The sequence below is a fragment of the Eptesicus fuscus genome, chromosome 6 (assembly GCF_027574615.1).
Source record: "Eptesicus fuscus isolate TK198812 chromosome 6, DD_ASM_mEF_20220401, whole genome shotgun sequence".
Classification (NCBI taxonomy): domain Eukaryota; kingdom Metazoa; phylum Chordata; class Mammalia; order Chiroptera; family Vespertilionidae; genus Eptesicus; species Eptesicus fuscus.
Window position 1 is genome coordinate 71205855 of NC_072478.1, and position 27040 is coordinate 71232894.

The 27040-nt window shown below is 42.6% G+C and overlaps 1 protein-coding gene across 1 annotated transcript; it reads right to left on the reverse strand.

Annotated features, from left to right (window-relative positions):
• Nucleotides 1-8679: 8679 nt before the first annotated feature.
• KPNA7 (karyopherin subunit alpha 7) lies at nt 8680-25800 on the reverse strand. Its single transcript, XM_008146123.2, has 10 exons — nt 25735-25800; nt 23918-24046; nt 20449-20531; nt 19782-20050; nt 18346-18428; nt 15624-15887; nt 13791-14024; nt 12193-12375; nt 9111-9257; nt 8680-8754 (listed from the first exon to the last, which is right to left on the reverse strand). Exons 1-10 carry the CDS (start codon nt 25798-25800, stop codon nt 8680-8682), a joined length of 1533 nt encoding a protein of 510 aa, XP_008144345.2.
• Nucleotides 25801-27040: the final 1240 nt, after the last annotated feature.

The window sequence follows — 27040 nt, forward strand, 5'->3', positions numbered from 1 at the left end:
TCTGTATTTCCTGTAAATTGGTAGTTGCATCCCTGTTTGCTTCTTTCCATTGTTCTCTCTTCAAGTTCACTGATTCTTTCCTCTTTCTGCTCTATTCTGTTGTTGAGTCTATCCAGCAAAGTTTTAATTTCAGATATTATATTTTTCAGTTCTAAAATTTCCATTTGATTCTTTATCTCTCCTATTTCTTTGCTGAGATTCACTGACCCTCTGCTATTATTTAAATGATTTCTTTTAAAATGTGCACACATGGTAGAGTGGCAGAATGTGGTAGTCAGCCCCCAAGGTGGCTTCCCAAAATATCTGCATCCTAGTCTTCACATCCTGTGTAGCCCCTCTGACATTCTACCAGGGATAGTTTGTGTAACGAACAGAATATGGCAGGAGTGATGTCATATCACTACTGAGATTAGGTTATAAAATACTGTAGCTTCTGCCTTGGGCATGCTCTTTCTCCCATGCAAACATGCTCAGATCACTTGCTTTGGGAGAAAGTGAGCTGCCCTGTGATCAGGAGATTTAGGCAGTCTTTAGAGGCATCCATGTGGTGGGAAACTGGTCTCCAGGCAACAGCCACGGAAGAACTGAAACCTACTACTTATCACATAAGTGACTTTAGAAACAATCCTCATCTGAGCCTTCAGATGAGACAGCAGTTTCACAACCACCAGCTCAGCTGTCTCCAGATTCTGGCTCACTAAAACTATGCATTAAGTATTTTTCTTCTCTTTTCTTTTCTTTTCTTTTCTTTTCTTTTTTTTTAAAATATTGATTTCAGAGAAGAAGGGAGAGGGAGATAGAAACATCAATGATGAGAGAGAGTCATTGATCAGCCCTGACAGGGAATTGAACTGGTGACCTCTTGGTTCCTGGGTTGACTCAACCGCTGAGCCATGCTGGCTGGGCTGCACTAAGTATTTTTAAAAGCTGTTTAGTTTTGAGAAAATGTGTTATGTAGCAGATAACTAGCACATTGGGGTCTCTGCTCAACTACTCACTAAAAGAGTCAGGACAAGTTGAATAAGCTCATGATCGCCCGTTTCTTTACTTGGAAATTGATGACCATTTTTGCCTCATCTACTTTTCAGGGTTGCTGAGTCTCACATAAGATAAAACATTGTACAACTATTAATTTTTCAAACCCAATACCCCTATTTTACAGATGAAAATGGGAAGCCAGAAGGAATGAGAAGAACTGACTGATGAGGCATTAAGGTACAGAGGAATTACATGACTTTGCCAGGCTTCAACTATTTAGAAAAGGAGCAAGGACTAAGTATCACATGCTATTATCATTAAATAGTCACTCCATGTTTCAGGAAAATAGTAGTAAATTATGCATTGTATGTGGTTAACTGAGAGAATTGCATTTCCTCTGTGGCACATAACAAATGTGGAATAAATGCAAGAGGGCCAGAGTTGTTCCATCGTAAAGACAACATACAGCCAGTTACTCCTTCTTTCCACTCTTTGTTGCTCTGCCAGTCATCCCAACATGCTGAGTCCAAGCATATGGGCACCCATCCAGGTGACTAACACCATCTCTTTGCACCCAAACCATGTACAATAGGCAAATAGCTCCTTTCTTTAAAACCTTGCTAGGCAAGTTAGTATCAGTATCTTTAAACTATAAATGCTCCTTTGTTATGCAATTTTAGTAAAAAAAAAATAGTTGACTGACAGGAGAAAAAAGAGGCTAACAGTATTTTGAGTCAACAAGGGCAGACCATTTGAGCGACAGTGATTAACTTTTTAATTAAAAAACAAAATTTTTTTTTCCTCAAAGAAGTATTTGGTAAACAACCTCACCTTCTGTTTTCCCCTCAATTTTGGTTTAATGACAGGGGAGAAAAGTGATGTTTTAAAATGTTGAAAAGGAACCAGATAAATAAAAACATGTATGTTGACTCAAACTGGAAGGGAAAGTGCAAACATAAAATAGTTGTGTTGGACTAATAAGGACACCCCCCCATTCTTAGTTTTGTTTTTAATTAAAATATTTATAAATAATATATACAATGTGATAACATATTTTATATGTAATTTATACTATATATTTACATTGTTTTTAATTTAAAAGTTCAAATTTTATACAATGTCTGTCTTGACAGAATGAGCTCTAATAGCTTTCTTGGGTTTAAATAATAAGTAGTTATATTTTAAATTTTCATCCTCACGTGTATCAGTTAAGATTCTTTAGCTGCAAGCAACAGAAACTAACTCTGGTTAAACAAGAAGAGAATGCATTAAAAGAGTATGAGAGGGAGTATAGGACCTTTAGGGAGGCCTTGGAGAAGCAGGAAGCAGGCAGCCTCTAACAGCATCCTCTCCACTGAACATAAGGTCCTGCCACTGGAGTGAGTGAACACGAGCCAACTATGTGTGTTTTCTGTCCTTGGGTCTAAGAGGCAAAATCCTTGCAGAATAAGATTTTTGCTTGGCAAAAGATGTGCCATGCTAGCATGTCCTGAGCTGATGAACTAAAGAGGGAGTTGTGAGGAATATCCCAGGTCCCCTCCATTTCCATGTAGGAGAGCAGAACACTATGAGGACCCCATCTCACCAATGCATCCCTCAGCAGCAGGCAGAGAGTCACCCCAAAAGGTGACATTGGAAGGCCCAATGTCCACTTAATTGTCGGTTTGTTCTCACCACTGAATGAGAAGTTTGTGAGACATAAGCTGTCTTCTAGTAGTGTTTTTGATGGACGCCCACACATCTTTCCTCATCACTTATCAAGGACCAGTGAAGTATGCTTTGGGTATGACATTTTGGTGTGATGCTTTATATAACTTGGTATAATACCTACACTCAAATTACATGAATCAAGTCCAATCCTTCTTTAAACAAACCCCACATCCATTGCCAATGCCTAGTACTGTGTGTCTAGGTCCATTTCACCGCAGCCACTCTCTCTCCTTTTCTCCTCCTTCAAATGGCCCACACAGCTTTCTCTGAAACATGTTCTATATATTAATAGTGTAACCTAAGCTGTGTATATGCACACACACATTTTCTTCCGTACTTCTACAATTACCAGACCTGTCTTTTCAGGCAGATTCCTGGGAGTGATTTGCAGAACCAGGGGGCTAATCTAGCTCAAACTGCCCGGGACTGGCTGAAGCGGCCTAAAAGACCCTTTATTGACCTCCTCATGAACTTTTCTCATTATACCTTCATTATAATATGAAAATCTCCTCCTAGGGGTGGAGATTTCCCACCATTTTTAAACATGCAACGTATGTATAGGCATGTTTGCTAATTGCACAGGTGCAAGAATGTCCCCACCCATACATGTGATGATGAAGGTTACCTTGATGTTTATGTAGGATTTCCCTTAATAAAGACAAATGCAATCTTTTGTTTGGGGAACGCACTGCTCTGGGAGCAATCCCCAGTGTATTCCTTGCTTGCTGGCTTGCGATAAAGTTCCTTCTCGTAAAATCTTCTTGGAGTTGTCTTTTGCCTGGCAACTACTGAATAATTAGACCCAGTTTGGGTCTGGTAACAATAGGGATTACATAAAAATGAAAAGGGAAGTGAACGCACATGTTTAAGAAATACTAGTTAAATCCAATCTACAAGTCAAAGTTCGTCTAGATAGCTAATAGACCATTCTACTCCATTTTGAAGATCTTACTTTGCGATCCTTAAAAATAACCATTAAACAACATATTCTTAGGACATGAATTCCACATAGATTTTTAAGACACAAGTGGTTTAACTGCACTTATCTTTATAGAGGTGAGAGTGTGAAAAATTTTATTAGCATTCAGTTTTAAAAGCTTTATACCTGTGATACACCAAAATATTGGAGTGCTGCTTCTTTAAGGAGTTACCCTTTAGGGTTTGGTCCCTGGTTTAGAAGTGCTTTATGCATTCATGATCTTAGTCAAAGGCTTGTAATATTGGGCCAGCTTCTTCTTCCTTCAGGGGAGAAAAGACACTATTACACCTCCGGGCTCTCAATACATTATTACCACCCCATTAACTCCTTAATATCTGCAGTGGATTATTATTTGCTCTAAATTAGTCTCAAGGTTCCCTCAGAGAATAATTTGAAGGAGGAAAGCATGAAATATTTTCGATATGGATCTTAAATGCAGTTTTTTTTTTTGGAATGTGTGATAAAACATACATATCAGAAAATTTAACATCTTTGCTCACTTTTAAGTGGACAGTTCAGTGGCATTAAGTACATTCACATTGCTGTGCAACCACATCATCCATCTCCAGAAATTTTTCATCTTTCCAAATCAAAACTCTGTACCCATTAAAAAACCCCATTCCATTCTACCTCTCAGCCCCTGGAAACCAACACTCTACTTTCTGTCTCTATGACTTTGACTCCTCTAGATCCCTCATGTAAGTGGAATCATACAGTATTTGTACTTTTGTGTCTGACTTTTTATTAATTAATTAATTTAAACCTTTATTATTACAGAAGTCCCCTTTTTTTCCCCATTGACCCCTTCCCATCTGGTTCCTGCCCCACCCCAGGCCTTTACCACCCTACTGTCTGTATCCATAGGTAATGCATATATGCATATAAGTTCTTTGGTTAATCTCTTCCTGGTTTCTCTCTCCCTTCCCTCTGAGTTTCATTGGTCTATTCCATGTTTCCATGCCTCTGGTTCTATTTTATTCATTAGCTAATTTTGTTCATTAGATTCCTTGTTCATTTATCTTGATTTTTAGATTTAGTTGTTGATAGATATGCACTTATTGCACTTTATTGTTCATATTTTTTATCTTTTATTAGTCTCCTCCCCCCCCTTTTCCCCATCTCCTTCTTTAAGAAGACCCTTTAACATTTCATGAACTACTTGTTTGGTGGTGATGAATTCCTTTAGATTTTCCTTGTCTGGGAAGATCTTTATCTGGCCTTCAATTCTAAATGATAGCATTGCTGGATAGAGTAATCTTGGTTGTAAGTCCTTGCTTTTCATTACTTTGAATATTTCTTGCCACTCCTTTCTGGCCTGCAAAGTTTCTGTTGCAAAATCAGCTGTCATTGTTATAGGAGCTCCCTTGTAGGTAACTAACTGCTTTTCTCTTGCTGCTTTTTTAGAGTTTCTTTCTTTTTAACCTTTTGCATTTTATTTTTTAATTAATTTTTTATTGTTTAAAAGTATTACATATGTTTCCTTTTCCTCTCATTGACCCCTCCCTGGCCATTCCCACCCCCCAGGACAAATCTTTTGCATTTTAATTATGAAGTGTCTTGGTATGGGATTCTTTGGGTTCCTCTTGTTTGGGACTCTCTGTGCTTCTTGGACATGTATGTCTATTTCTTTCACCAGGTAAGGGAAGTTTTCTGTCATTCTTTCAAATAGATTTTTGATTTCTTGCTCCCCCTCTTCTCCTTCTGGTACCCCCATGATGCAAATGCTGGTGTGTTTGTGGTTGTCCGAGAGGCTCCTTATACTATCTTCATATTGTTGGATTCTTTTTTATTTTTACTGTTCTGACTGGGTATTTTTTCCTTCCTTATATTCCAAATTCTTGATTTGTTTCTCAACATCCTCTGCTTTACTGTATCCTCTGAAAATTATTCTTTCAATTAGTGTATGCTTCATTTCTGATTGGTCCTTTGTTATATTGTTGATGTTCTCACTAAGTTCCTTGAAGTTCTCATTAAGTTCCTTGAACATTCTATAAGTATTGTTTTGAACTCTGTATCTGGTATTTTTCTTGCTTCCATTTCATTTAGCTCTTTTTCTGGAGATTTCTCCTGTTTTTTTTTTTTTGTTGTTGTTTTTTAAATTTGTGAATTGTTTCTTTGTCTCCACACTTTGGCTGCTTCCCTGTGTTTGTTTCTATGTATTAGGTAGATTTGCTATGTCTCCTGGACTTGGTAGAGTCACCTTGTGTAGTAGGTGTACTTTAGGGCCCACTGGCTCGGCCTCCCAAGTCACCTGAGCTGGGCACTCCGTTGTGAATTGGTGCAACACTGTGTGAGCTGTGTGCACTGTCTTATTGTAGCTAAGCTTTGATTTATATCGGCATCACTGGGAGGGGTTGACCCTCAGGCCAATCAGTTACAAGGATTAGTTGCAACTACAGCTGAAGAGCTATGTGCAGGAGATGCCCCCATGGAACAGGACTTGCTTCAGTGGGGCTTTGGTGCTCATCGAATCCACCCCTTGAGTGTATCACTCATGAAGGTGGTAGAGTTGTAATTGGCTTGAAGTTGACCACTGGGTGCACTGGCTCTGGGGCCTCCCAGGACGTGCAAAGTCAGCCTCTGCCTGTGCCCTGCCTGGGGCTACCCAGCATGAGCTACAGTGCTCTGCAGATGGCTGCTACTTGTGTTGAGCTTGGAGGTGTTCAGGAGAGGCCAAACTGTGAACCAGGGTGGGCTACTGCTAATGTCAGGCCTTGGGCCACTTATTGATAGTAGGGGGCACACTGATGCTGGCTACTGCTTGTTTGAGAGATTTTAGGAATGTCCAAAGCATGAGGCAAAAGAAGCCAGTGATATGGAAAAGCCACTGGAAATGGCTTGGATGAAATTGCAAGTAGGGAGGGACAGAGTCTCAGGGAATCACCAGGGCAGGGTGAAAAGTGTGAACCAGGTTGATGGAGATTCAGATATGGCACAGCCTGTCAGCTCTGTGGCAGAGAGGTCTCAGCAAAGGAACACTGGCCTCTGCCAGCACTTCTCTCTGGGAGAAAGCTGCTCCTCCAGCTCTTTCCCTGATTCCAGACAGGTTAGTTCCTCCCTAAGGTTCCTTTCAAGTTGCTGCCCCAGTGCTGGAGCTCAGAGGGAGTTCGAGTAAGTCCATGTGTGGGCCCTTTAAGAGGAATTGCCTTGGACTCTCACATCCTCAGTGTCACTCAGCCACAATCCCCATTGATTTTTACAATCCGAAGTTGTGAGGGCTTCTCTTCCTGGCACTGGAATTCTGGGCTGGAGGTCTGGTGTGGGGCAGGGACCCCCTTGTTCCTCAGAGAAACCTTCATGGCCAAGATATCCCTCCCGATTTTAAACTGCCACATGTGGGTGTGAGATCAGCTGGTTCTGCAATCCCATCCCTCCTACCAGTCTCAATGTGCTTCTTTTTAAATTCCCTAGTTGTAAGACATTCGCTCAGCTAGTTTTCATGTGGTTCTGAATGATGGTTGTTCTGTATTTCAGTTTAAATTTTGATGTGGTTGTGGGAGACAGTAAGTACCAAGTTTACCTATGCCACCATCTTGACCTGGAAGCCTGTCTGGCTTATTTTTAAATGCAATTTTGATACACAGAATACTAGCTTTACTGTGAGTAAGGATACAATGGGTGTAGCTGTTACTTCTAGAACAGAAGTATTTGACCTGGAGACCTTAGATGAGTCCTATGGATACAAACCCTATTTAAAGGACAAGTCTCATAATTTCAATCTTTTCATAAAAGCTTCAAATTCAAAAGATGCTAATCATTCTTCTGGGTCTTCTCTGCTTTGAGAGCATCCTCTTGGTTCCAAACCAAGATTAGCTGCCTCTGGTTAGCACCAACCACCACCATGGTCATATTTATTGTAAGACTTTGATTTTGCTGATGAATCTAGTCTGACACCTAACAGAGTATCACTCACTCTGTAAACTCCTAGCCCGATGCTTACCTGGCCACTTAGGAACTTTAAGCTCACCTTCCTCATGAAAAATACTTAATAAAAATGCAAATCAAAACTACAATTGGATTCTACTTCACACACATTAGAATGGCTATGATAAAAATAAAAAGAAGTAAGTATTGGTAAGATGCTGAGAAATGCGAACCCTTGTGTGCTGCCGGTAGGAATGTAAAATGGTATGTCCACTATTGATAACAGTAGGTTAGTCATAAAAATTAAAAATAGAATTACCAAATGATCCAGCAATTCCACTTCGGGGTTTATACCCCAAAGAATTGGAAGCAGGAACTTTGAACAGATATTTGTACTTTCATGCTCATAGCAACAGTATTCACAATAGCCAGAAAGTTAAATAACTCAAGTGCCCATTGATAGATAAATGGATAAACAAAATGTGGTATATCCATACACTGCAATATTCTCTGGCCTTAAAAAGGAAGACATTTTGACATATACTACAACATGGATGAACCTTGAGGACATTGTCCTAAGTGAAATAAGCCAATCATGAAAGGACGCATACTATATGATTGCACTTAAATGAAGTACTTAGAGTGGTCAAACAGAGACAGTAAATAGAATGGTGGTGCCCAGCTGGTGTGGCTCAGTGGTTGAACATCGACCTACGAACTGGGAGGTCAGTGTTTGATTCCTGGTCAGGGCACATGCCTGGGTTGCGGGCTCAATCCCCAGTAGGGGGTGTGCAGGAGGCAGCCGATCAATGATTCTCTCTCATCATTGATGTTTCTATCTCTCTCTCCCTTTCCCTTCCTCTCTGAAATCAACAAAATATATTAAGAACAATAAAAATGGAAGTAGTCTAGAAAGTAAAATGGTGGCTACCAGGGCCTGTGGAATGAGGAATGGATGCAAAGCTTGGTTTGGAAAGATAAATGAGTTCTGAGATGGACAGTGGTGAAGTATATTCACATTACTGAGGTGCACAGTAATGTGAATACTTTATGCCACCAACTGTCCACTTAAGAATGGTTAAAATGCTAAATTTTATGTTATGCATATTTTACCACAATAAAAAAAAAGTTTTAAAGAATGCCTAATGTTATCTGATAATTATTCCTGGCTCCTGCAGAAAACGTAGAAGCCTTTTGTAGAGTTCATCCCCAAACACCGTATTCTAGAAAGAGACAAAAAATGCAGTAAACAGCAAAAATGGTTTTTCAAAAGCTGGGGCCTGCCTTAGTTGTCTGCATTTTTTCAATAAAGAGCCACTTTAACATCATATCCCTTCCTGTACTACTGCCCTTCCCGCAAAAGAGTCATGTAGGAAAAAAAAAAGTAATATTTGAAACCAGAGGTAACAGGACAAACTTCTAAGGGATTAGAGCCGTTTCCAGGAGCCAGAAAGCTGCCCCTCAAAGGCAGCCCCTGCACCCCGGCTAAGTCCCGAGAGGACCCACCTGTCCGATCACCCGCCTTACGGAGGCGGCACCGGCCCGGTCACCGCCTGTGAGGCGGCCTGAAGTCACCTACCTCCAAGAAGTAGTTCTCAATAATGTTCAGAGCAGTCATGGAAACTTGATGGTTCTCATGGAATTGCAAGGTTTTGATTCTTTCAACCCCACCAGGTTCCTCGATCAGAAGACACAGGTATTCCTTCTTAGAAAGCTTCTCCGCTGCCTGGGGGCAATAGGAGCGAAAGTGAGGCCTGGGCAAAAGCCTGGGGACAGGGGGCCTCACCAGTGGAACCCGACCAAAGGCTCCCTGTCCCAGCAGGGGCAGCTTCACTTTTCCCAAAGTGATTTCAACGTGCACGCTCGTCCTCCACTTGGGAGATTTATGTAATACATGTGTGTGTATACATATTTAGTTTTTTTTCTTCACTGCAAAAATACAATATTTCTTTTGCTGAATATGCTGCCATCCATAAACAAATCACGACCACTGTTCGGTAGACATCCCCTTCTCATAGAAACTGTTTTAACACAGAATGTTTAAGCGATGCTGTGTAAATACAGGTGGTCAGGCCCTGCACTCCCTGAAAGCCTTGAAAGGTAAGACAAGAGACCCTCAGTAACAAGAGCCACCATAGCCACGTAATGAAGTTCCTGGAAACAAAGAACCATGAGAGGATTTAACCCAATGCTGGTCGCTGGATTTACCATCCAGGGCTCTTCATTCACTCACACGTGTACACATATGATAACAGATATGTGTTACAGATACAGATGTGATTTAGAGAAGGCCTTTTGTAACCAGCTTGTCCTATCAGGAGGGACAAGTAAACAATGGTTATGGTGTAGAAGGTTTAATTTAGTAAATGATCAGAGGTTTAAGTTATAGAAGTTGTGCACAGAATGCTTGAAAAGTAACACGAGTCCTTAATGAACGATACTGTGCCTGGTCACTCATAGGGAACGGCATTCCCAAAGGAAGGAGCAGCGAGGACAGGGTTTGGAAGGAACAAGGGCTGCCTGTTATGAGAAGAGGGAATAATAGCTCAGCTAAACAGCATATCAGGATGTGGAGGAAGATGAAAAACTTGGCTGTCATATCTGGAAGGGCTCTACTTGCTATTTTGTGAGCAGTAATAAAGAAAAACCTCCTCTGGGTCAAGTTAATTCATTAGGCCACATTATTTACCTGGTGACCGTTCGCACGGTAGGTCTAAGCTTTAATACCCTCTTGTCCTACGAGTTAGTACATTTGAGTAAAGAAAGTAGGGCAGGAATCAACATGCTTAGATTAGCTTCAGAAAGAAAACCGGGCTGTGGGCAGCAGGAGCGCTGGCCGAGGATTTTGGACCTTAACAGTAAATGGCCCCAAAGTTACTTCAAAGAACCTCAACGGCATCTGCTGCCCATTTGAACTTTTTCCTGTCTCATCTGGACCTTTCTAACCTACTGCCCCCACAGCCCCCATCTGGTCCAGGGGGTGCACTGGTCCACCAGATGGGATTTGACCAGACTCTTCTGAGAAAAAAATCCCAATGTTTAAACGAAGCAGACAAAGTTAAACTTCTACATCCCAAATTTGCTTTTACAGATTTGTTATGTCCAACTTAGTCTACTGGCTGTCAAGTCCCTACTCATTGTCTGTGTGATTTGCTCAAGTCTTAGTGTCTAGCTGGGCTGTGTTTCAAATCTGTTCTTGACTCAGGTCAGTTCTTTCCAAGACAGTTACATGGAAAGAGTGCTTCGAGTGAGTTTTCAAAAGGGGTTCCCTCGTGTTACTTTGAAACTTTCCAAATGGCTTAGTTGTATATAAAAAGACCTTAACCACGATGATCCCAGGTGACCCCTGCCTCCTGGTGTTAATGCCCTTGTGTTAGTGTGAGTGTTAAATAGGGCTGATGTGTGTAACCGATAGGATGTTGTTGAAATGACCTCCTTTAAAGATCCTAAAAGACCTGGGGGCTTCCACCTTGCTTTCTTAGATTACTTGCTCCAGGGAAAGCCAGCTGCCATCATGTAAGGACACTCAAGCCGTCCCCGGGAGAGGTTCGTGTGGTGGGGGATAACTTGGCAGGCACATGAGTGAGCCATCTTGGAAGCTGATCCTCAGCCTCTGTCAAACGTTCAGATGAGATTGAAGCCCCCAATTGACATCTTGAACCTCTGAGGACATTAGAAACCCTGAGCCAGAACCATTCGGGTAAGCTGCTCCAGATTCCTAACCCCATAAATTATGTGAGATAATAAATGTTTAAGTCACTAAGGGGTAATTTGTTATGCAGCAATACAGAACCAAGACAAATAGTATAAAAATATTGCCTTAACTTGCCTTTCTTTCAGAAATAAGACTTTTCTAGGATTCTAATTCAAAGCTTTGTAGTCTATTTTCCAAGTCATATAGTTGAATATAAAAGGAATTCTAGTCTGGCCTCTTAACATATATCCCTGCTAACTTCTTGCTGCTCCTTCAAGTATATCCTATGTTTTAGTCTTCTAAAAGAGTCAGCCATGTAGCTCACTGACTGTTTTTTCCCTCCTTCAAACCTTCGATTGGTTTTTCTCTCTCACTCAGATAAGTCAAAGTTCTCACAGACCTTATGTGATCTGGCCTCTAGGTGCCGTGAGCCTAATCTCCCACCACCTTCTATCCATTCACTCTGCTCTGGCCATTACCACCTTCCTTGTTCTTTCTAGCATGTTCTTTCCCAGATAGCCACAAGACCCACTCACTTCTCTGAGGCCTTTGCTCAAAAGTTATTCCTCAGAGAAGTTTCTCCTGACTACTGAATATAAGAGACACCTTCCCCTCCTCACTCTGAGCTTTCAGTGACTACCTCTTTGTCAGATATATTTACCTCTAACTCCCTACCTGATGTGTCTGTTCCCCTCCCCACTACTACATAAGCTCTATGCGAGCAAGGACTTTCACCTGCCACATCCTGAGCATAACAGTGCTGGGCACAAGACACTCATTTGAGAAAATGAAGATAACGTACCTTCTTTGAAAGGCCTCTGTTATTATTATCCATAGAATGTGTACACAAGGGAGAAGATGGGGGAGCTGGGAAGAAAGAGAGTCCTACTTGGGTTTTAAGAACGAAATTCAATGTCATAAGTTTGGAGACTGCTACTTAGAAACCAACCTGTCCACAACAGCTCACCTGGAGGAGAAAAGAAATGATGTCAAGGATGATGACAACAAATCTGGTGTCTGGGATGGTGAGCAGGTTCACCAGTGGCTCCAAGACTCCAGAATGGGCAAGGTGGATCAGCTGGTCCATGGTGCCTCCATTTGTGATGTTAGCCACCACCCAGAGGGCCTCTTTCTGGACTTTAAACTCTCCCTGCAGAAAGGGAACATTTGCATTCTTTACAGATCCTGAAGAACTTAAATATAGGGATGCTAACTTGGTTCAGTTTCTAGGTAGGCTGGGGACGGCCAGGACTATATGTGCAATTTAGAGAGAACACCTTGGGGACTTGAAGTCAAGAAGGAGGCAGGTAGACTCATATGGGGTTTTAGAGGGAGGTCCTAAGTTCAAACAGACTCAGTTCATTAACTCGGGTTATGGGAAAAGCAGAAACAACATAAACCAATCCAGGTAATCAACATAGATTAGGAATTATGCTTGGAATTTTAGGTTTTAGGGGCCAATGTCCACATTTCTTGTCTTTTTGCCCTGGTAAAAATCTGGATAAGAAGCTCCATAGCTACAAAGCTAAGCACACAGATGTGATCTGAGCGACTGAGATAGCCCAGAGGTTACCGAGGAAGGCCACTGACATATCACTCAATGCGTCCCTTGCATTTATAAAAAGCATTTGACACAGAGATATGGGAGTAATTGATCATGGACCCTACTGCCCCTGGGCAGGAGACATTATTTTGTGGCTGGGAGAAACTGTGACCACAGTTTAAAACAAAAATAAAAAACAAACAAACAGCTTATGGCTCCAAGCAAGTTATAGTTCAAAAGGCACAGTTTGAACTAAGATCACTTCTTGATTCATGACTGGATACTTCTGAATAGAATACATACAGATTCATGGTAGAACACAAGATAGGAAGTGTCTAATTGACTGGAAGATGCTATGATTTGGGTTGCACACCTGGCCTAGCTTTTAATACTTAATGAAAACCTGGGAACCAACCATCCAACCTCAGAGCAGAAACACATAAGCAGAAAAACATAGCCCGTCCATTTAAAGGTGGCAAAAAGAAATGCCGATGATAGTAGTTGTCCTGGGGAAAGGAAGTGGGAATCAGTAGGAAAGAGGAATGCTTATTGTATTTCTACTTTTATATTTGGATTTTCTGTGTATATTACCACTTTAAGCAATGTGATTGTGTGTGGAAAAGGCCACCATTCTTCAGTGTATAATATCAGTATAACTGGATATGGTTTTCCTCCTAAAAGAAAACAAAACCTCTTTTCGCAAGTAGAGAGTAGATGGCACATTCTTTTAACACTATTTGCCAGCGCAAATTTTTTCTGGATATTTGAGCTGTGGGCCACCTTTTCATCACACAATGCTTGTTTAGTCTTCTAAATTTTCCATGGGTTGTCCAAACAGGATGCACCTTCCTTTTTTTTTTTTTTTTTTTTAAGGGAGAGCTGGGGTACTAATGTTTCATAGTTTTGTTGTGGTCTCAATTAATTTGCTTCGGAGCCTGTTGTCTGAGTTACTGAAGGAGTTCAATACAGGGCCAGTTGGAAAGTAGCCTTTGCCGTAGACACAGAGTGTCTGTCCCACTTACATTTTTCAGCAGAGCCAACACGGGAGGCAGAACGTTGCAGTCCATCAGCTCCTGGATGTGTTGTTGCGGCCCCGCGGCCACATTGCTCAGGGTCCAGGCTGCCTCCCTCTGGATGGAGGACTTGGGGTACAGCAGGAGCCGGGGCAGCACACCCAGTACTCCCGCGTCAATGGCCATTTGGGTCTGGTGATCGGTTCCCGTGACGATGTTCCCCACAGTGCGGAGAGAGGGGGTCTGGAAGAACAAGGCTAGAAGTGTAACCAGGTATTGCAAATGTATCACAGCGGAAGGTGACAGTCACACAAGATCTGTGCCCTCCCAAACGTTAGTCATGCTTTGCTGATGGCTCTCTGGAAGCCTGTGAACAGTGATGGTACCCGTGACCCTTATTCATTCGGCACATGGATGGCCGTTTATATAGCTTGAAGGTACTTGCCAGCTTCCCAGCAGTGGTGGCTCAAGTGGGATGGAGGTCAAGGGATACCTGCATCAAGAAATGATGCTCTCCCTTTTATATCCCTACATTGGGGAAAGTGCTAAGTTGATTGTGGTGTTTCTAACGTAATTATGTCTATTGAACTTATAGTCAGCACCAGAGTCAAGTTTCTGTTGTATACATTATTGGAGCCAGTGAGGTCCCAATGGCATTTTTTTGATATATTCACACCCCCTTCTCAATAACTCTGATGGTTCCCAGGGTGGGTCTACGATTGGGCTCCAGACAACTGTCCTTGGAGGGTTGATTTAGGATTTATTTTGGTTTTCTTGCACTTGAGTGAGAGATAATAGTTATAGAATTTTCCTAGCCTATTATGCTGGGTATCTGCTCCTCAAGTGAGATGAAGAAGTAGTGCTCTAGGCCAATCACAGCCTTGCCAAGCCTGGCAATTTGCCCCGAAGCTCCCAGGATAAGCGACTTCTTATAGATACTCTCTTTGTATCCTCCATGTTACCAGCATTATCCCCAAAGTAACCTTGACCTCTGAGGAATACTATCTAATCTCAAAGCAGATGATCATTAAGGCTGCATAATACATAGTATTAGGCATAGAAACCAGAAGTGGCACCCACATTTTAAGTGACATTTCCAAGAAGTATATTATGTAAGTGACATGTTGGTTTTACTTACTTTTCACTTATATCTGAAATAGTATTAGAGAACAAAGTTGGGAGAGGATCAGAGGAATTTTCTTTTATACTTGAGTAAGCAATTCAAATGTTACATGGGCTTTACATTAATACACACACACACACACACACACATTCTGTATCAGCCAACTTGTTAACATCTACACTCATAGAAGACCACTAGAAGGAAAGGCCACAAAAGGGTAGTTCACGGGGCGAAGGAATTATAGTCAATTTTAATTTGATGCTCTTTATATTTCTAGTTGTCAGATTAATAAAAAATAGGTTACTGAATACATACTAGGATTTTGGGTCAAAATAGATTCAAGTGTTTGGCTAGAGAGTATCAGAGAACAAGGAAATGGAGATGGTAAGCTTTGTTCTAGGTTCATGGTCAGCAAACTGCGGCTCGCGAGCCACATGCGGCTCTTTGGCCCCTTGAGTGTGGCTCTTCCACAAAATACCACGGCCTGGGAGAGTCTATTTTGAAGAAGTGGCGTTAGAAGAAGTTTAAGTTAAAAAAATTTGGCTCTCCAAAGAAATTTCAATCGTTGTACTGTTGATATCTGGCTCTGTTGACTAATGAGTGTGCCGACCACTGCTCTAGGAAGAGGATTAGGGCTGAGTGTGGAACCAGGGGGTGAGGAAAGAGTAGAACTTGCTAAAGGAAATACAACTCGGAAGCCCAAGACCTGGGACATTTACCAAGACGTTGAGTTCTGAGCTGGCCATGAGCTGAGCCAGTCTGGGCAGCACCCCCATGTCAACCACCTGGCCGATGAGCTCGCTGCGGCCCTCGGTGAGGTAGGACAGAGCCCAGCAGGCGTCGGAGAGCACCTCGCTGTCTTGGTGCTGCAGGAGCTGGGAGAGGGCGGGCAACATTTGCTCCACGGCTTTTTGGCAAGGGTACGGGTTCTTGTTTCGGCACAGGTTGGACAGGGCCCATGTGATGTTCCGCAGGAATGTAATCTGCAACGAGAGACTGCTTCTAGCATCAGGTGCAAAGAAGGAAACATGCAAATGGCAGTGTGTCCTTGCCATCATTGATCACTGGTATTGACCTGCATGAACCAAACAATTTGAGCTACAAACAGCAATCTGTTCTAGGTAGTGATGTATATATAGGGTGTCCCCAAACCTGTATATACACATTTTGGAAAATTATAAAGGCAGTGTTTATTAAAATACATTTCATTTTCCAAAACGGAGATATCAGCTGTTAAAGTATGTATACTCACACCCTGTATACTAGGGACAGAGAGAATGAGCTTTTTGCTTCCTATTCAAATGTTAGATGGATATTTCCTTACATTCTTCAAAATATCCTTCCCCTCGACTCAACTGATGACCTAATTTCATTTCTCACCGGCAAGACAGAGAGGCTCCTTGTTCTTCCCACCAGTCTATAACCAACATGTCACAACCACATTTCCGATCTTCTACTCGAGGGTTAGTCTTCCCTACCTTGCCTCTGAATTCCATCACTTTTCACCTTTAAAGATTCTGTCCCCAGCATCACCTCTCTCTCCTGGATCACTCCCACAGCACAGAAACACTCTGTGACCTTCAACCCTTGGCACCGCTGCAGCCATCACCTCACTTCTGTTTTTCAGAGTCTATCCTCAAGGAGGCATCTGCATTCACTGTCTACTCTGTGCTTCCCATCCGAATTGTACTCCTCCTAGTCTGGTTTCTGACCCTGCTTCTTTATGGTTAGTGACGCAATCAGCTTCTTCCAAGTCTCTAATCCCATAGCTGCTTTCTTTACTGTCCCTCTCCGTTGTATCTAGTCACCAGTTGTTCCCTTCTTGGCATCTGTGACACCAAACCTGGGTTGTTGTTGTTTTTTTATTGCTAAATGGGATGCTCCTCCTCAATCTCCCTGGCAGGCACTGCCTGACTTCTGAATGTCAGAGACGCTAGAACCTGGTCCTGGACTCTCCTCACACTGTAGGTCAGAGATTGGCAACATTTTCTGTAAAGGGCCCGGCAGTAAAGACAGCGAACACTGTCAGCTCTGTGGGCCCACAGGGCTCTGTTACAACTAGTCAACACGGTACTTGTAACACTATAAGCGACACAGAAAATTGGGTGTGGGTGAATGGGCATGGCTGTGCTCCAGTAAAACTCGATTTACCACAGCAAGCAGCTGACCCCTGCTCTTGATCTTGCCCAGCTGGATGACATATGTGTACATGAGTATCTAGACCCGCATGTCCACCTACCTGACGTTGCTGCAATGGTGCCTCTCAATCACTTTAACTTAATGTGTACAACTAAGACTCTGATTCTTTTTAAAATATATATATATATTTATATTTTTTTTTATTGATTTTTTACAGAGAGGAAGGGAGAGTTAGAAACATCAATGAGAGAGAAACATCAATCAGCTGCCTCCTGCACACCCCCTACTGGGGATGTGCCCGCAACCAAGGTACATGCCCTTGACCAGAATCAAACCTGGGACCCTTCAGTTCGCAGGCCGATGCTCTATCCACTGAGCCAAACCGGTTAGGGCCAAATATAATTTCTAATCCAGGGACTCCTCTATTGTTGTCACATCAATCCATTTTTTTAAAGTGTTTTTTTTAAAAATACATTTTTATTGATTTTTTACAGAGCGGAAGGGAGAGGGATAGAGAGTTAGAAACATCGATGAGAGAGAAACATCAATCAGCTGCCTCCTGCACACCCACTACTGGGTATGTGCCTGCAACCAAGGTACATGCTCTTGACCAGGATCGAACCTGGGACCCTTCGGTCCATAGGCTGTTGCTCTATCCACTGAGCCAAACCGGTTAGGGCTCAATCCACTTTTTTTAAAAAAAATTCTCATCTGAGGAAATGATTATTGATTAGAGAGAGAGGAAGGGAAAAGGAGAGGTAGAGGAAGAGGGGGAAGACAGATTGATATGAGAGAGAAATATTGATCCATTGCCTCTTGCATGCACTCTGACAGGGGATTGAATCTATAATCTAGGTATGTGCCCTGACCAGGAATAGAAACTACAACCTTTTTAATATTTGGGACGAGGCTCCAGTCAAGTGAGCCACCTGGCCAGCGCACCACATCAATTGATTTTGACTCTAATCTTCAAACCTAAACTTTATTACCTAGAAACAGAACTGGTGAGCCACTAATTCAGTTTGTGCTCCATGAAGAGAAGAGTTTAGTCATCTAATTTTGCAAGATTGTAAACTGAGAAAAATCTTAACAGATTTTTTCCAATGCTTTCAAAAGAAAGATCAGCACTACTCCCTGCTGAGGACAAATTTGGATTAATTTTCACCCAAAGTGATATTCAGTTCTAGGCCTTCTGTATAATTGCCATCATAAGGGGCCAAGCATTGATTTGGAAATACTTCCTCAATTTCCCAACTTTGGGAACTTGTTACCCGCTAAGTTTTCTAATTGAAAGACACTCACTGGTGTGGTTGATGAAATCAGGGCCAGCAGATGTGGGATGGCGTTACTGGAGATAACAGAGTCTCTGAATTCTGGGCCATCACCTATAAATAGATAAGAACAGGACATTCAAAGAAGGAACAAAGAGAATCCTGGGGTAGCTGACTAATTTTTCAAAGTCTGTGCAAAGGGTAAGAGGTCAAAACGCATTCCCAGGTTGGGCAAGTAGAGAAAGTAGTCATGAACTTGATCCTGAGTCTTGAACATGTTGGTTGGGTGGCTAGGCCTGGTGTGAAAGCAGGTCCCACACAGCAGCAAATGCCGTAAGCAGTCCGTGGATGCATAAAGGAGCCAGCCAACTGGGCCCAGGCAATGCTCTCTAAATGCTAATATAGTTTTATAGCATGGTTCTCAGGAAGACCAAGGCCATTGCAGACCAAATTGTCTTCCCAGAAGACTTTGGCACAGGGCGGTAACTTCAAGATGTGACTCAGAACCAAGTCTGGGAGATGCATTGGTGTTAGGCATCAGCTCTCTGTGACTTTGGCTTGAATACCGTATTTCTGGACCATAGAAGTCTCAATTTGTAATTCTTCAACCATCAGGCAAGGCATTAGTTATATTATACCACCCAATTTTGCCTGTTCCTTATTGAACCAGTCAAAATGAGAGACAAAGCCTCTGCAATAGGTGCTTTACTTCTGCAAGCATTTCAAAAGCAGATTTATTTTATATTTGGTGTTTGCCAATCCCAATATCTGAAGTCCATGAGGTATAATTTAATGATTGTTTCTGCTAACTCAGTCACGGTGGGTTGTTGATTCTCTGAACTTGAAATTGCTAACATTTGGCTGATCTTACTTTGTCAAAATCCCGAGGAACCCAGTTGAGTTAGTTTCCCCCCAAAAGCATTATATTTCTATTCAGCCAGAAATCAGGGAGCTCCCAACCCTGCAGCATTAACTCCCCAGCTTTTGCTTTCCTGGACCTCTCAGAAATACAGCGTCAAGTCCCAAATCTATAAGGCCAATCTTAGGGTGTTTTCAGGGGAAACTTTCACGCCAAACTTTTGTATGTTCCATGGGCAACTTTCTCTAGAGGGAGACTTTTTTTAGGGTCTGGATTACATAGTGTCTGCCAAAACCCCCTACACTGAATAAGCCAAAAGCTTGGCCTTTGTTCCTGAAGCCACTGAGACCTAAGGGTTGTAGGACCTGGTATTGGCCGATGTCCCTAGGTAGCCTGCAGCTTCAGGACATACTGCATTATCTGGTTTCAGCTTCAATTTATGACCTCTGGACTTGACTCTGATTTTTGGAAAAGCCTGTTGTACTTTCACCAGCATTTCTAGGCATTTCTACTTAGAGTATCAAGTCCACAGTATTACCCAAAGAACTCCTTTCGCATGCCATATGCCTGGCCCACTATTTTCTTAGCCCCTGAGGGGAGAGTCTCACCTGCTATATTGCCAAGGGCCCACACTGCCTGCTCACACACAGTTAGGTTGGGGGAACACAGGAGCTCAACCAAGGGCTTGATGGCACCCCCTTCCACAACAGCTCGAGTCAGCTCTGAAGCCCCCGAGGCAATGTTGGTCAGAGCCCATGCTGCCTCAAACTGCAAACGGGGATGAAACGGTGACGTCAGGAATTCCACCAGCTTTGGAATGAGCCCTGCATCGACAAACAGTTTTAGAGGAGGGTTCTTTTCCCGGGACAGCATCTTCCTTTGCAATGAAAGAGAAAAGAGAAAAAGCAAGTCACATGAGGCAGATACGAAGAATCTCCTTGATAGATGTTCCTGGCATTCCTAACTACGTAACATCCTACAGTTTAGCTCATAGCACTTTGCAGTGATAAAGCAACATTTTTCCCTTCAGGTATTGTCTACCACAAAGATTCCTGTAGAGGCCCATTTAAATTAAGCGGTTCATCTCTGACAACACTTGTATATCTTAAGTTGCTCTCAAGGACAGTATAGAGGAGATATTGAGCCTCACTTTTGGATGGACTAGCCTTTTCTTATATTGTGTGGGCATTTTGCCGCTGCCAAGAAACCAGACAGGCCATTGGAGCTCATTTCTAACTATGAACCTATAAACAGCAGCAGTCTGGTTGGTGATACCTGGCTGCCTGGGTGGCCTGGAAACATACGGTGGGATCTGAGGCATTCACACCACTGATTATTTCTTCCAGCGTGAGCCTGACCTGCAAGGAGACACACATTCAGGTCAGTCTCTGCTAAGAGGAACCATGAAGGTCATCTAGTCTAGCCATCTATTTGATTAGAACAGGCTGGCTTTAACAGTATGTCCCAATCTGCAGGCTGGTCTGTACTAAGGGAGGAAAGGGTATTTGCTGGTCTCACAGATCTCACAGACCTCTGGGATATTCCTCATGCTCTGGGGGAGAGGTAATTGTGGACTCTGCATTCTCTTCCACTGATTTACATGTCTAACCTATGTAACAGATGTGATTATTCTAGCTTTGTAGTAGGCAATGGAGTCATAAATATGACATCTAAAGCTCACGCAACCTCTCTAGCCGGCTTGGCTTAGTGGATAGAGTGTCGGCCTGAGGATTGAAGGGTTCCAGGTTTGATTTTGGTCAAGGGCACATGTCTGGATTGTGGGCTTGATCCCCAGTGGGGGGCATGCAGGAGGCAGCTAATCAATGATTCTCTCTCATCATTGATGTTTCTATCTCTCCCTCCTCCCTTCCTCTCTGAAATCAATAAAAATACATTAAAAAAGAATAGGAATTGTTTAAAAAATAAATAAAGCACATGCAACCAAAGAAAAAAGTAGGTAAATTGAAATGTTTCAAAATTAAAAGCATTTATACTTCAAGGATTCTATCAAAAAAGTGAAAAGATGGTTCATAAAATAGGATGAAATATTTGCAAATCATATACCTGGTAAGGGTATAGTACCAGAATATATAAAGAACTTCTACAACTCAAGAATAAAAGACAAATTACTTGATAAAAAAAATGGGTAAATGGTTTGGACAGACATTTCTCCAAAGAAAATAAACAAATAACCAATAAGCACATGAAAAAAAATGCTCATTAGTCATTAGAAAAACATAAAAATCAGAACAATAGAGCCCTTTGCATGCACTAGATGGCTACCATTCCAAAATGGACAATAATAATAGTTGGTTAGAATATCAGATTGTACAATGGTGCAGCTTACTTGGGTAAATAGTTGGCAGCATGTTTCCTATTGCTAATGTAAAAATTGCCACAAATTTAGTGGCTTAAAACAACACAAACTTATTCTTTCACAATTCTGGAGGTCAGAAGTTCATTATCAGTTTCACTGGGTTAAAGTCATGGTGATGGCAGGGCTGGTTCCTCTGGGAGCCTATGAGGGGAGAATGTTTTCTTTTCTTTTTTAAAAAAATATATTTTATTGACTCTCTACAGAGAGGAAGAGAGAGGGACAGAGAGCCAGAAACATCGATGAGAGAGAAACATCAATCAGCTGCCTCTTGCACACCCCCTACTGGGGGTGTGCCCGCAACCAAGGTACATGCCCTTGACCGGAATCGAACCTGGGACCTTTCAGTCCACAGGCCGACGCTCTATCCACTGAGCCAAACCAGTTCCAGCGAGAATCTGTTTTCTTGCCCTTCAGCTTCTAGTAGGGCTGCTGTGTTCCTTGGCTTGTGACTTGTGCCTCCATCTTCAAAGCCTAGCACACCAATCCCTGCTTCTGTCATCATATCACCTTCTGCTCTGACTTGTCCTTCATCCTTCGTATTTTAAGAATTAATGTGATTGCATTGGACACACCAGAGAAACAAGGATAATTTCCCCATTGCAAGATCCTTAACTTAATCATGTCTACAAAGTCCCTTTCATTATATAAAGTATGATGGGGATTGGGAGATTTGGCGGTAGGCATTATTCAGCTTATAACAGGCAGTTTCTCAAAGAGTTAAACATAGAGTTACCATATGGCCCAGTAATTCTTCCCCTGGATATGTACCCAAGAGAACTGAAAACATGTTCACATAAAAACTTGTACACAAATGTTTATAGCAGCCCTATTCATAATAGCCAAAATGTGGAAATAACTCAAATGTCCACCAAGTAATAAATGGATAAACCAAATGTGGTATATCCATACAATGAAATACTATTCAGCCATAAAAGGAATGAAGGACTGGCACCTGCTACAACATGGCTGACCCTTGAAGACAGTATGCTAAGTGAAAGAAGCCAGGCATGAAAGGCCACATCTTCTAGGATTCCATTTATATGAAATACCTAGAATAGGTAAATTCGGAGACAGAAAGTAGATTCCAAGTCACCAGAATCTAGAGGGAAGGAGGATTGAGTGACTGTTTATTGCGTATGGGATTTCTATTTGAGGTGACGAATATGTTCTGAAATTAGCTAGTGGTGATGGTTGTACAACCTTGTGAATATACTAAAAAAACCCCACTGATTATGTACTTTATAAAGGTGAATTCCATGGTCCATGAATTATATTTTACTTTTTTAAAAGGCATAGTTTATATAGGATAAAAAGGAAAACAAGTTTTTCAATTCATAGTTCCATCTTTCTTGGATGGGGGACTCCTGGGGACTATTCTAGATAAATGAAGCTAAGTGGAGATATGGTTCAGAGTCCTGCGGCAATTCAGAGAATGGTTACAGCTCTTCTATTTGGTGGCCGGTAACACAGCATTGAACCCACTTGCCCGGACTGACCCACTCTCTGCCTCTAAGAGCCCTAAGCTGAGCAGAGTGCAGTGGTGACATACACAGTGGCGGATCATAAAAGGCACGTAGCTACAAAGGCATGTAGATACCACACTGTTGGGGTTCTGAGGGAAACTTCCTGGTCCGGACATTCTGGAAAGATCACAAAAAAAACAGTACTGACCTCAAAGTCAACCCAGGATTTGGAATGTGTTTTTTTCCTTAAATCCTCATTTAAGGATATTTTTCTATTGATTTTTAGAGAGAGTGGAAGAGAGAAGAAAAAACTGAGAGAACTATCAATGTGAGAGAAACACATAGATTGGTTGACTCCTGCACGAGCCCCAACCAGGGCCCAGGCCGGGGAGGAGACTGCAACTGAACTACATGCCCTTGACTGGAATCAAACCCGAGACCCTTTAGTCCACAGGCTGATGCTCTACCTACTGAGCCAAACCAGCTAGGGCTCAATCCAGGACTTGTATTGAGCAAGGTTAGGGTGCACGGAGAAGGGAAGACAGAGGGCAGCATTCAAGTCCTAGGCAAGACTTTACATGTTGAGTAACTAGATGCCGCTGCTGAGAGGTAACCTGCGTGACCCCTCATTCCCTGCTTCTGGCTGAGTGGCGGCAAGTGAATTTTCAGTTAGAAGCATCCCTTCCCCCCATTAGAGCCTTGATCTCAGACTCACAGCCACAAAGGAAATGACCCTGAGCTTTCTGACAACACCAGTTTAAATCTAACCAGGATCTCTCCACCCCTTTTCTTCAAGACCCTCAATTAGAGCTTGTAAGTTCTGAACCAAACATTTTAAGCCAGAGACATTTACTAAGGATATGTTTTATACACAACTGCTCTAAACGCCACCTTCCCAACATACCTCTTTGGTCCCTTCTCCAGAAGCTGGGTCAGAGCAGAGATTGGTGATATTTCTTCTCTTTAAGACCTGCTCGTCTTTCTTGGCCTTTCGGAGCTGCACGTTGACTGCCATCCGCTGTTGTCGCATCATCTAGTGAGGGAAAGGAAGAACTGGGGCACTTAGAGCTGGGAGGTCAGGCTGTTACCATGTTAGCCTTTTAGACACACTTAAAGCATCTGATTTCACTTTACAGATTCAACAGGCTGGAAGAGTTAAAATCACAGTTAGTAAATAGCCCCAGCTCAATTGACCTCCTCTGCTGTCCTCTTCTACACCACATCTAGAAGAATAGTCAATCTCCCTCCCAAAGTGAAGAACGATCGCTTATGCCCTTAGCAGACCAGGATTATCAGCTGTAGAGACATCTGAGCAAAGTGTCCCATTGCCCTGAGTCTGAGCATGTCTTCATTGGTGTTGATTAGATCCTGAAGAGCAGTCCTGGGACTCCCAACTATGGGGATCCAGTTGGGCTATGAACAGACTGCCCAGGCCCTGATGTCCCTGGCCATTTCCACTGTTAGGGAATCACTCTCTAGGTAATTCAAATATATATATTTAAATATATTTGTTTTTGATTTAAGAGAGGAAGGGACAGGGAGAGAGAGAAACATCAACAATGAGAGAGACTCATTGATTGGCTACCTCCTGCACACTCCACACTGAGGACCGAGCCCACAACCTGGGCATGTGCCCTAACCAGGAATTGAACCATGACCTCCTGGTTCAAAAGTTGATGCACAACCACTGAGCCTTGCCAGCTGGGCTAGGTCATTCAAATATTAATCCAGTCTCATGAGTTTTACCTGGACACCAAACTGAGGGAAATTAAAATTTAAAGTAAAAACAACCCTTTTCTCATATAAAGAGAAACTCAGGCTTCATAGTATTGAGAATCCTAGAGAAATGATTCAACTTATACAGATGGATGAGTTTTAGGTTGAAGACTTTCTTAATTTAAGAAAATGTACGTGTATGTATTAGATAATCCTTAAACAAGCCTTGTAATTCTTGCTGGAGAACAGGGTCACTGTGGTGTTAGACGACAAGGCAGGAATACCTTCAGGGCCATTGAATCAATAGTACTGTTGCCCCATTGCTAAGTGGCCCCTCGCTGTGTATTCTCCCTTCTCATCTCTTGGCCCTTCCTGCTGCTTCCCATGTAGAGGGTTCAAATGCTTTGTTCTAATTGATTTCCTTTAATCTGCACTAATCTTGGAAGCCAGACAGCCATGCTTGTTGAAAAGGGTGTAAGAATGATTTGGCTCTGGATAGTGTCCTAACCAGGTGGCTTCTCCCATCCTCAGCTGCCTGTCAGATTCGTAAGGTGTACTCAACCGTGAATGATATTGCAGCGAAAGTACATAGATGTAGGACACAGAGCTAGAGCCAGAAAACTGAACCTAGAGAAGCTGAATGAGAGTTAGAATCCACACACAGCTCAGGCTCCCCGCCCCAGGCTCTTGTGCTCAGCCCAACAGCTAGAGAGATAGAAACATTGAGGAGAGAGAAACATCAAGTGGCCACCTCCCACATGTGCCCCACTGGGGATCGAGCCCACAAGCCAGGCATGTGCCTTACTAGGAATCAAACCGGTGATCTCTTGATTCATTGGTTGACACTCACCCACTGAGCCACACCGGCTGGGCCACAATAAACATTTCGCTGTATTTGCTTTGTCACCCCCTTTCCCCACTCTCCACTCTATATTTGATGCATTTCCGCCATGTAGTTTTACTGCGCTAGTCCTTGATAAAGTGAAGCTGTTGCCTCATACTTACAGATGCATCTTTGCCTCGGTATTTAAATTTTCTCAGCCTCTCTTCTGGAGCTTCTAAAGTCGGCATATTGACTGGAAGAAGTAGATCACCTATAGGTAGGACAGTCACAAAGCGATGTTCAGTATCCAGTGTGTGGGTTACTATGCCAAAGCCACCCAGGTTCTAAGCCCTTAAAGGGCTCACAGTGGAATGGAGAGCAGAATCAGGAAGTCCGCTTCCACAGGCATCACCACCCCAGCTCAACAGGCGATGAGCACTGTGGGAGCTCAGAGGGGACCAGTCCTAGGCTGTACATATATGAAAGGGAAACATTTCAGAGGCAGTCTGGCTTGAACTGGGCCCTCGATGGCAAGGATGGATGGAAATAAAGCACTGAACCCTTCCATGTGGGGGTGCCCGACGTGTTGTATATAGAGTGTATGTGCAGGACAGTAAGGAATCCAACCAGGCTATGATAGGAAGAAGGCCCTCTCCTCCCACACCCAAGCCACCAGCTCCTTGGGTCAGGACAGTCTCAAGTGTGACCCACTCCTTTTAATTCTTTTGTATACTGCCTCTACCTGCACCATTTTTCTCTTTCACTACAGCACTGCCTCCCAATGATTCTTCCTGCTTCTACCATTGCCTTATTCTAACCTGTTCTCAACACAGAAACTATGTGATCTTTTGAAGACAAGAATCTGATTATGTAACTTCTCCCACGTAAAAACCCTCTACTGGCTGCCCATTGATCTTAAAAGAAAACCCAAACTCCCTGTGATGCCCTGAGTGAGCTGGTCCAGCCCACTCCCTCTCCAAATCTTTCCCATCCAAGAATCTAAGTATCTTCCCACTCAGTCTGTTTTATTTTCTCCATAGCTTTTCATCACCACCCATTATCTTATTGTTTCTTGTGTATCTTTCTCCCTGTGCTCCCAGTGATAATGGGACCATGTGTGTCTTAGGTACAATTTCTCAGGCCCTTCACAATGCATGGCATAGAGTAAGTAGGTACTCAAATGTTTGTTGGATGAGGGAGGTGGGTGATAAGGTCACAAAGGGAGTTGGTCCTCAATTAGAGGAGGTTATTAAAATCAGGCCAAGTTTGGACTTTGTACAAGGATGCAGGGAATGACATTTCTTAAGTGTAATGAATATTGTTTCCAAGTATATAGAATGGGCAAGACTACACTATAGAAAAGAGAAAGCTGGATAGAGAAGACCAGAGTTATTCACTCTATTCTCGAGTGTATTACAGCTGAGAATAATTTTGTTAGGAAAGACGAGGTAGTTTAGACATATCGATTTGGAAGGGATCGTGTACACG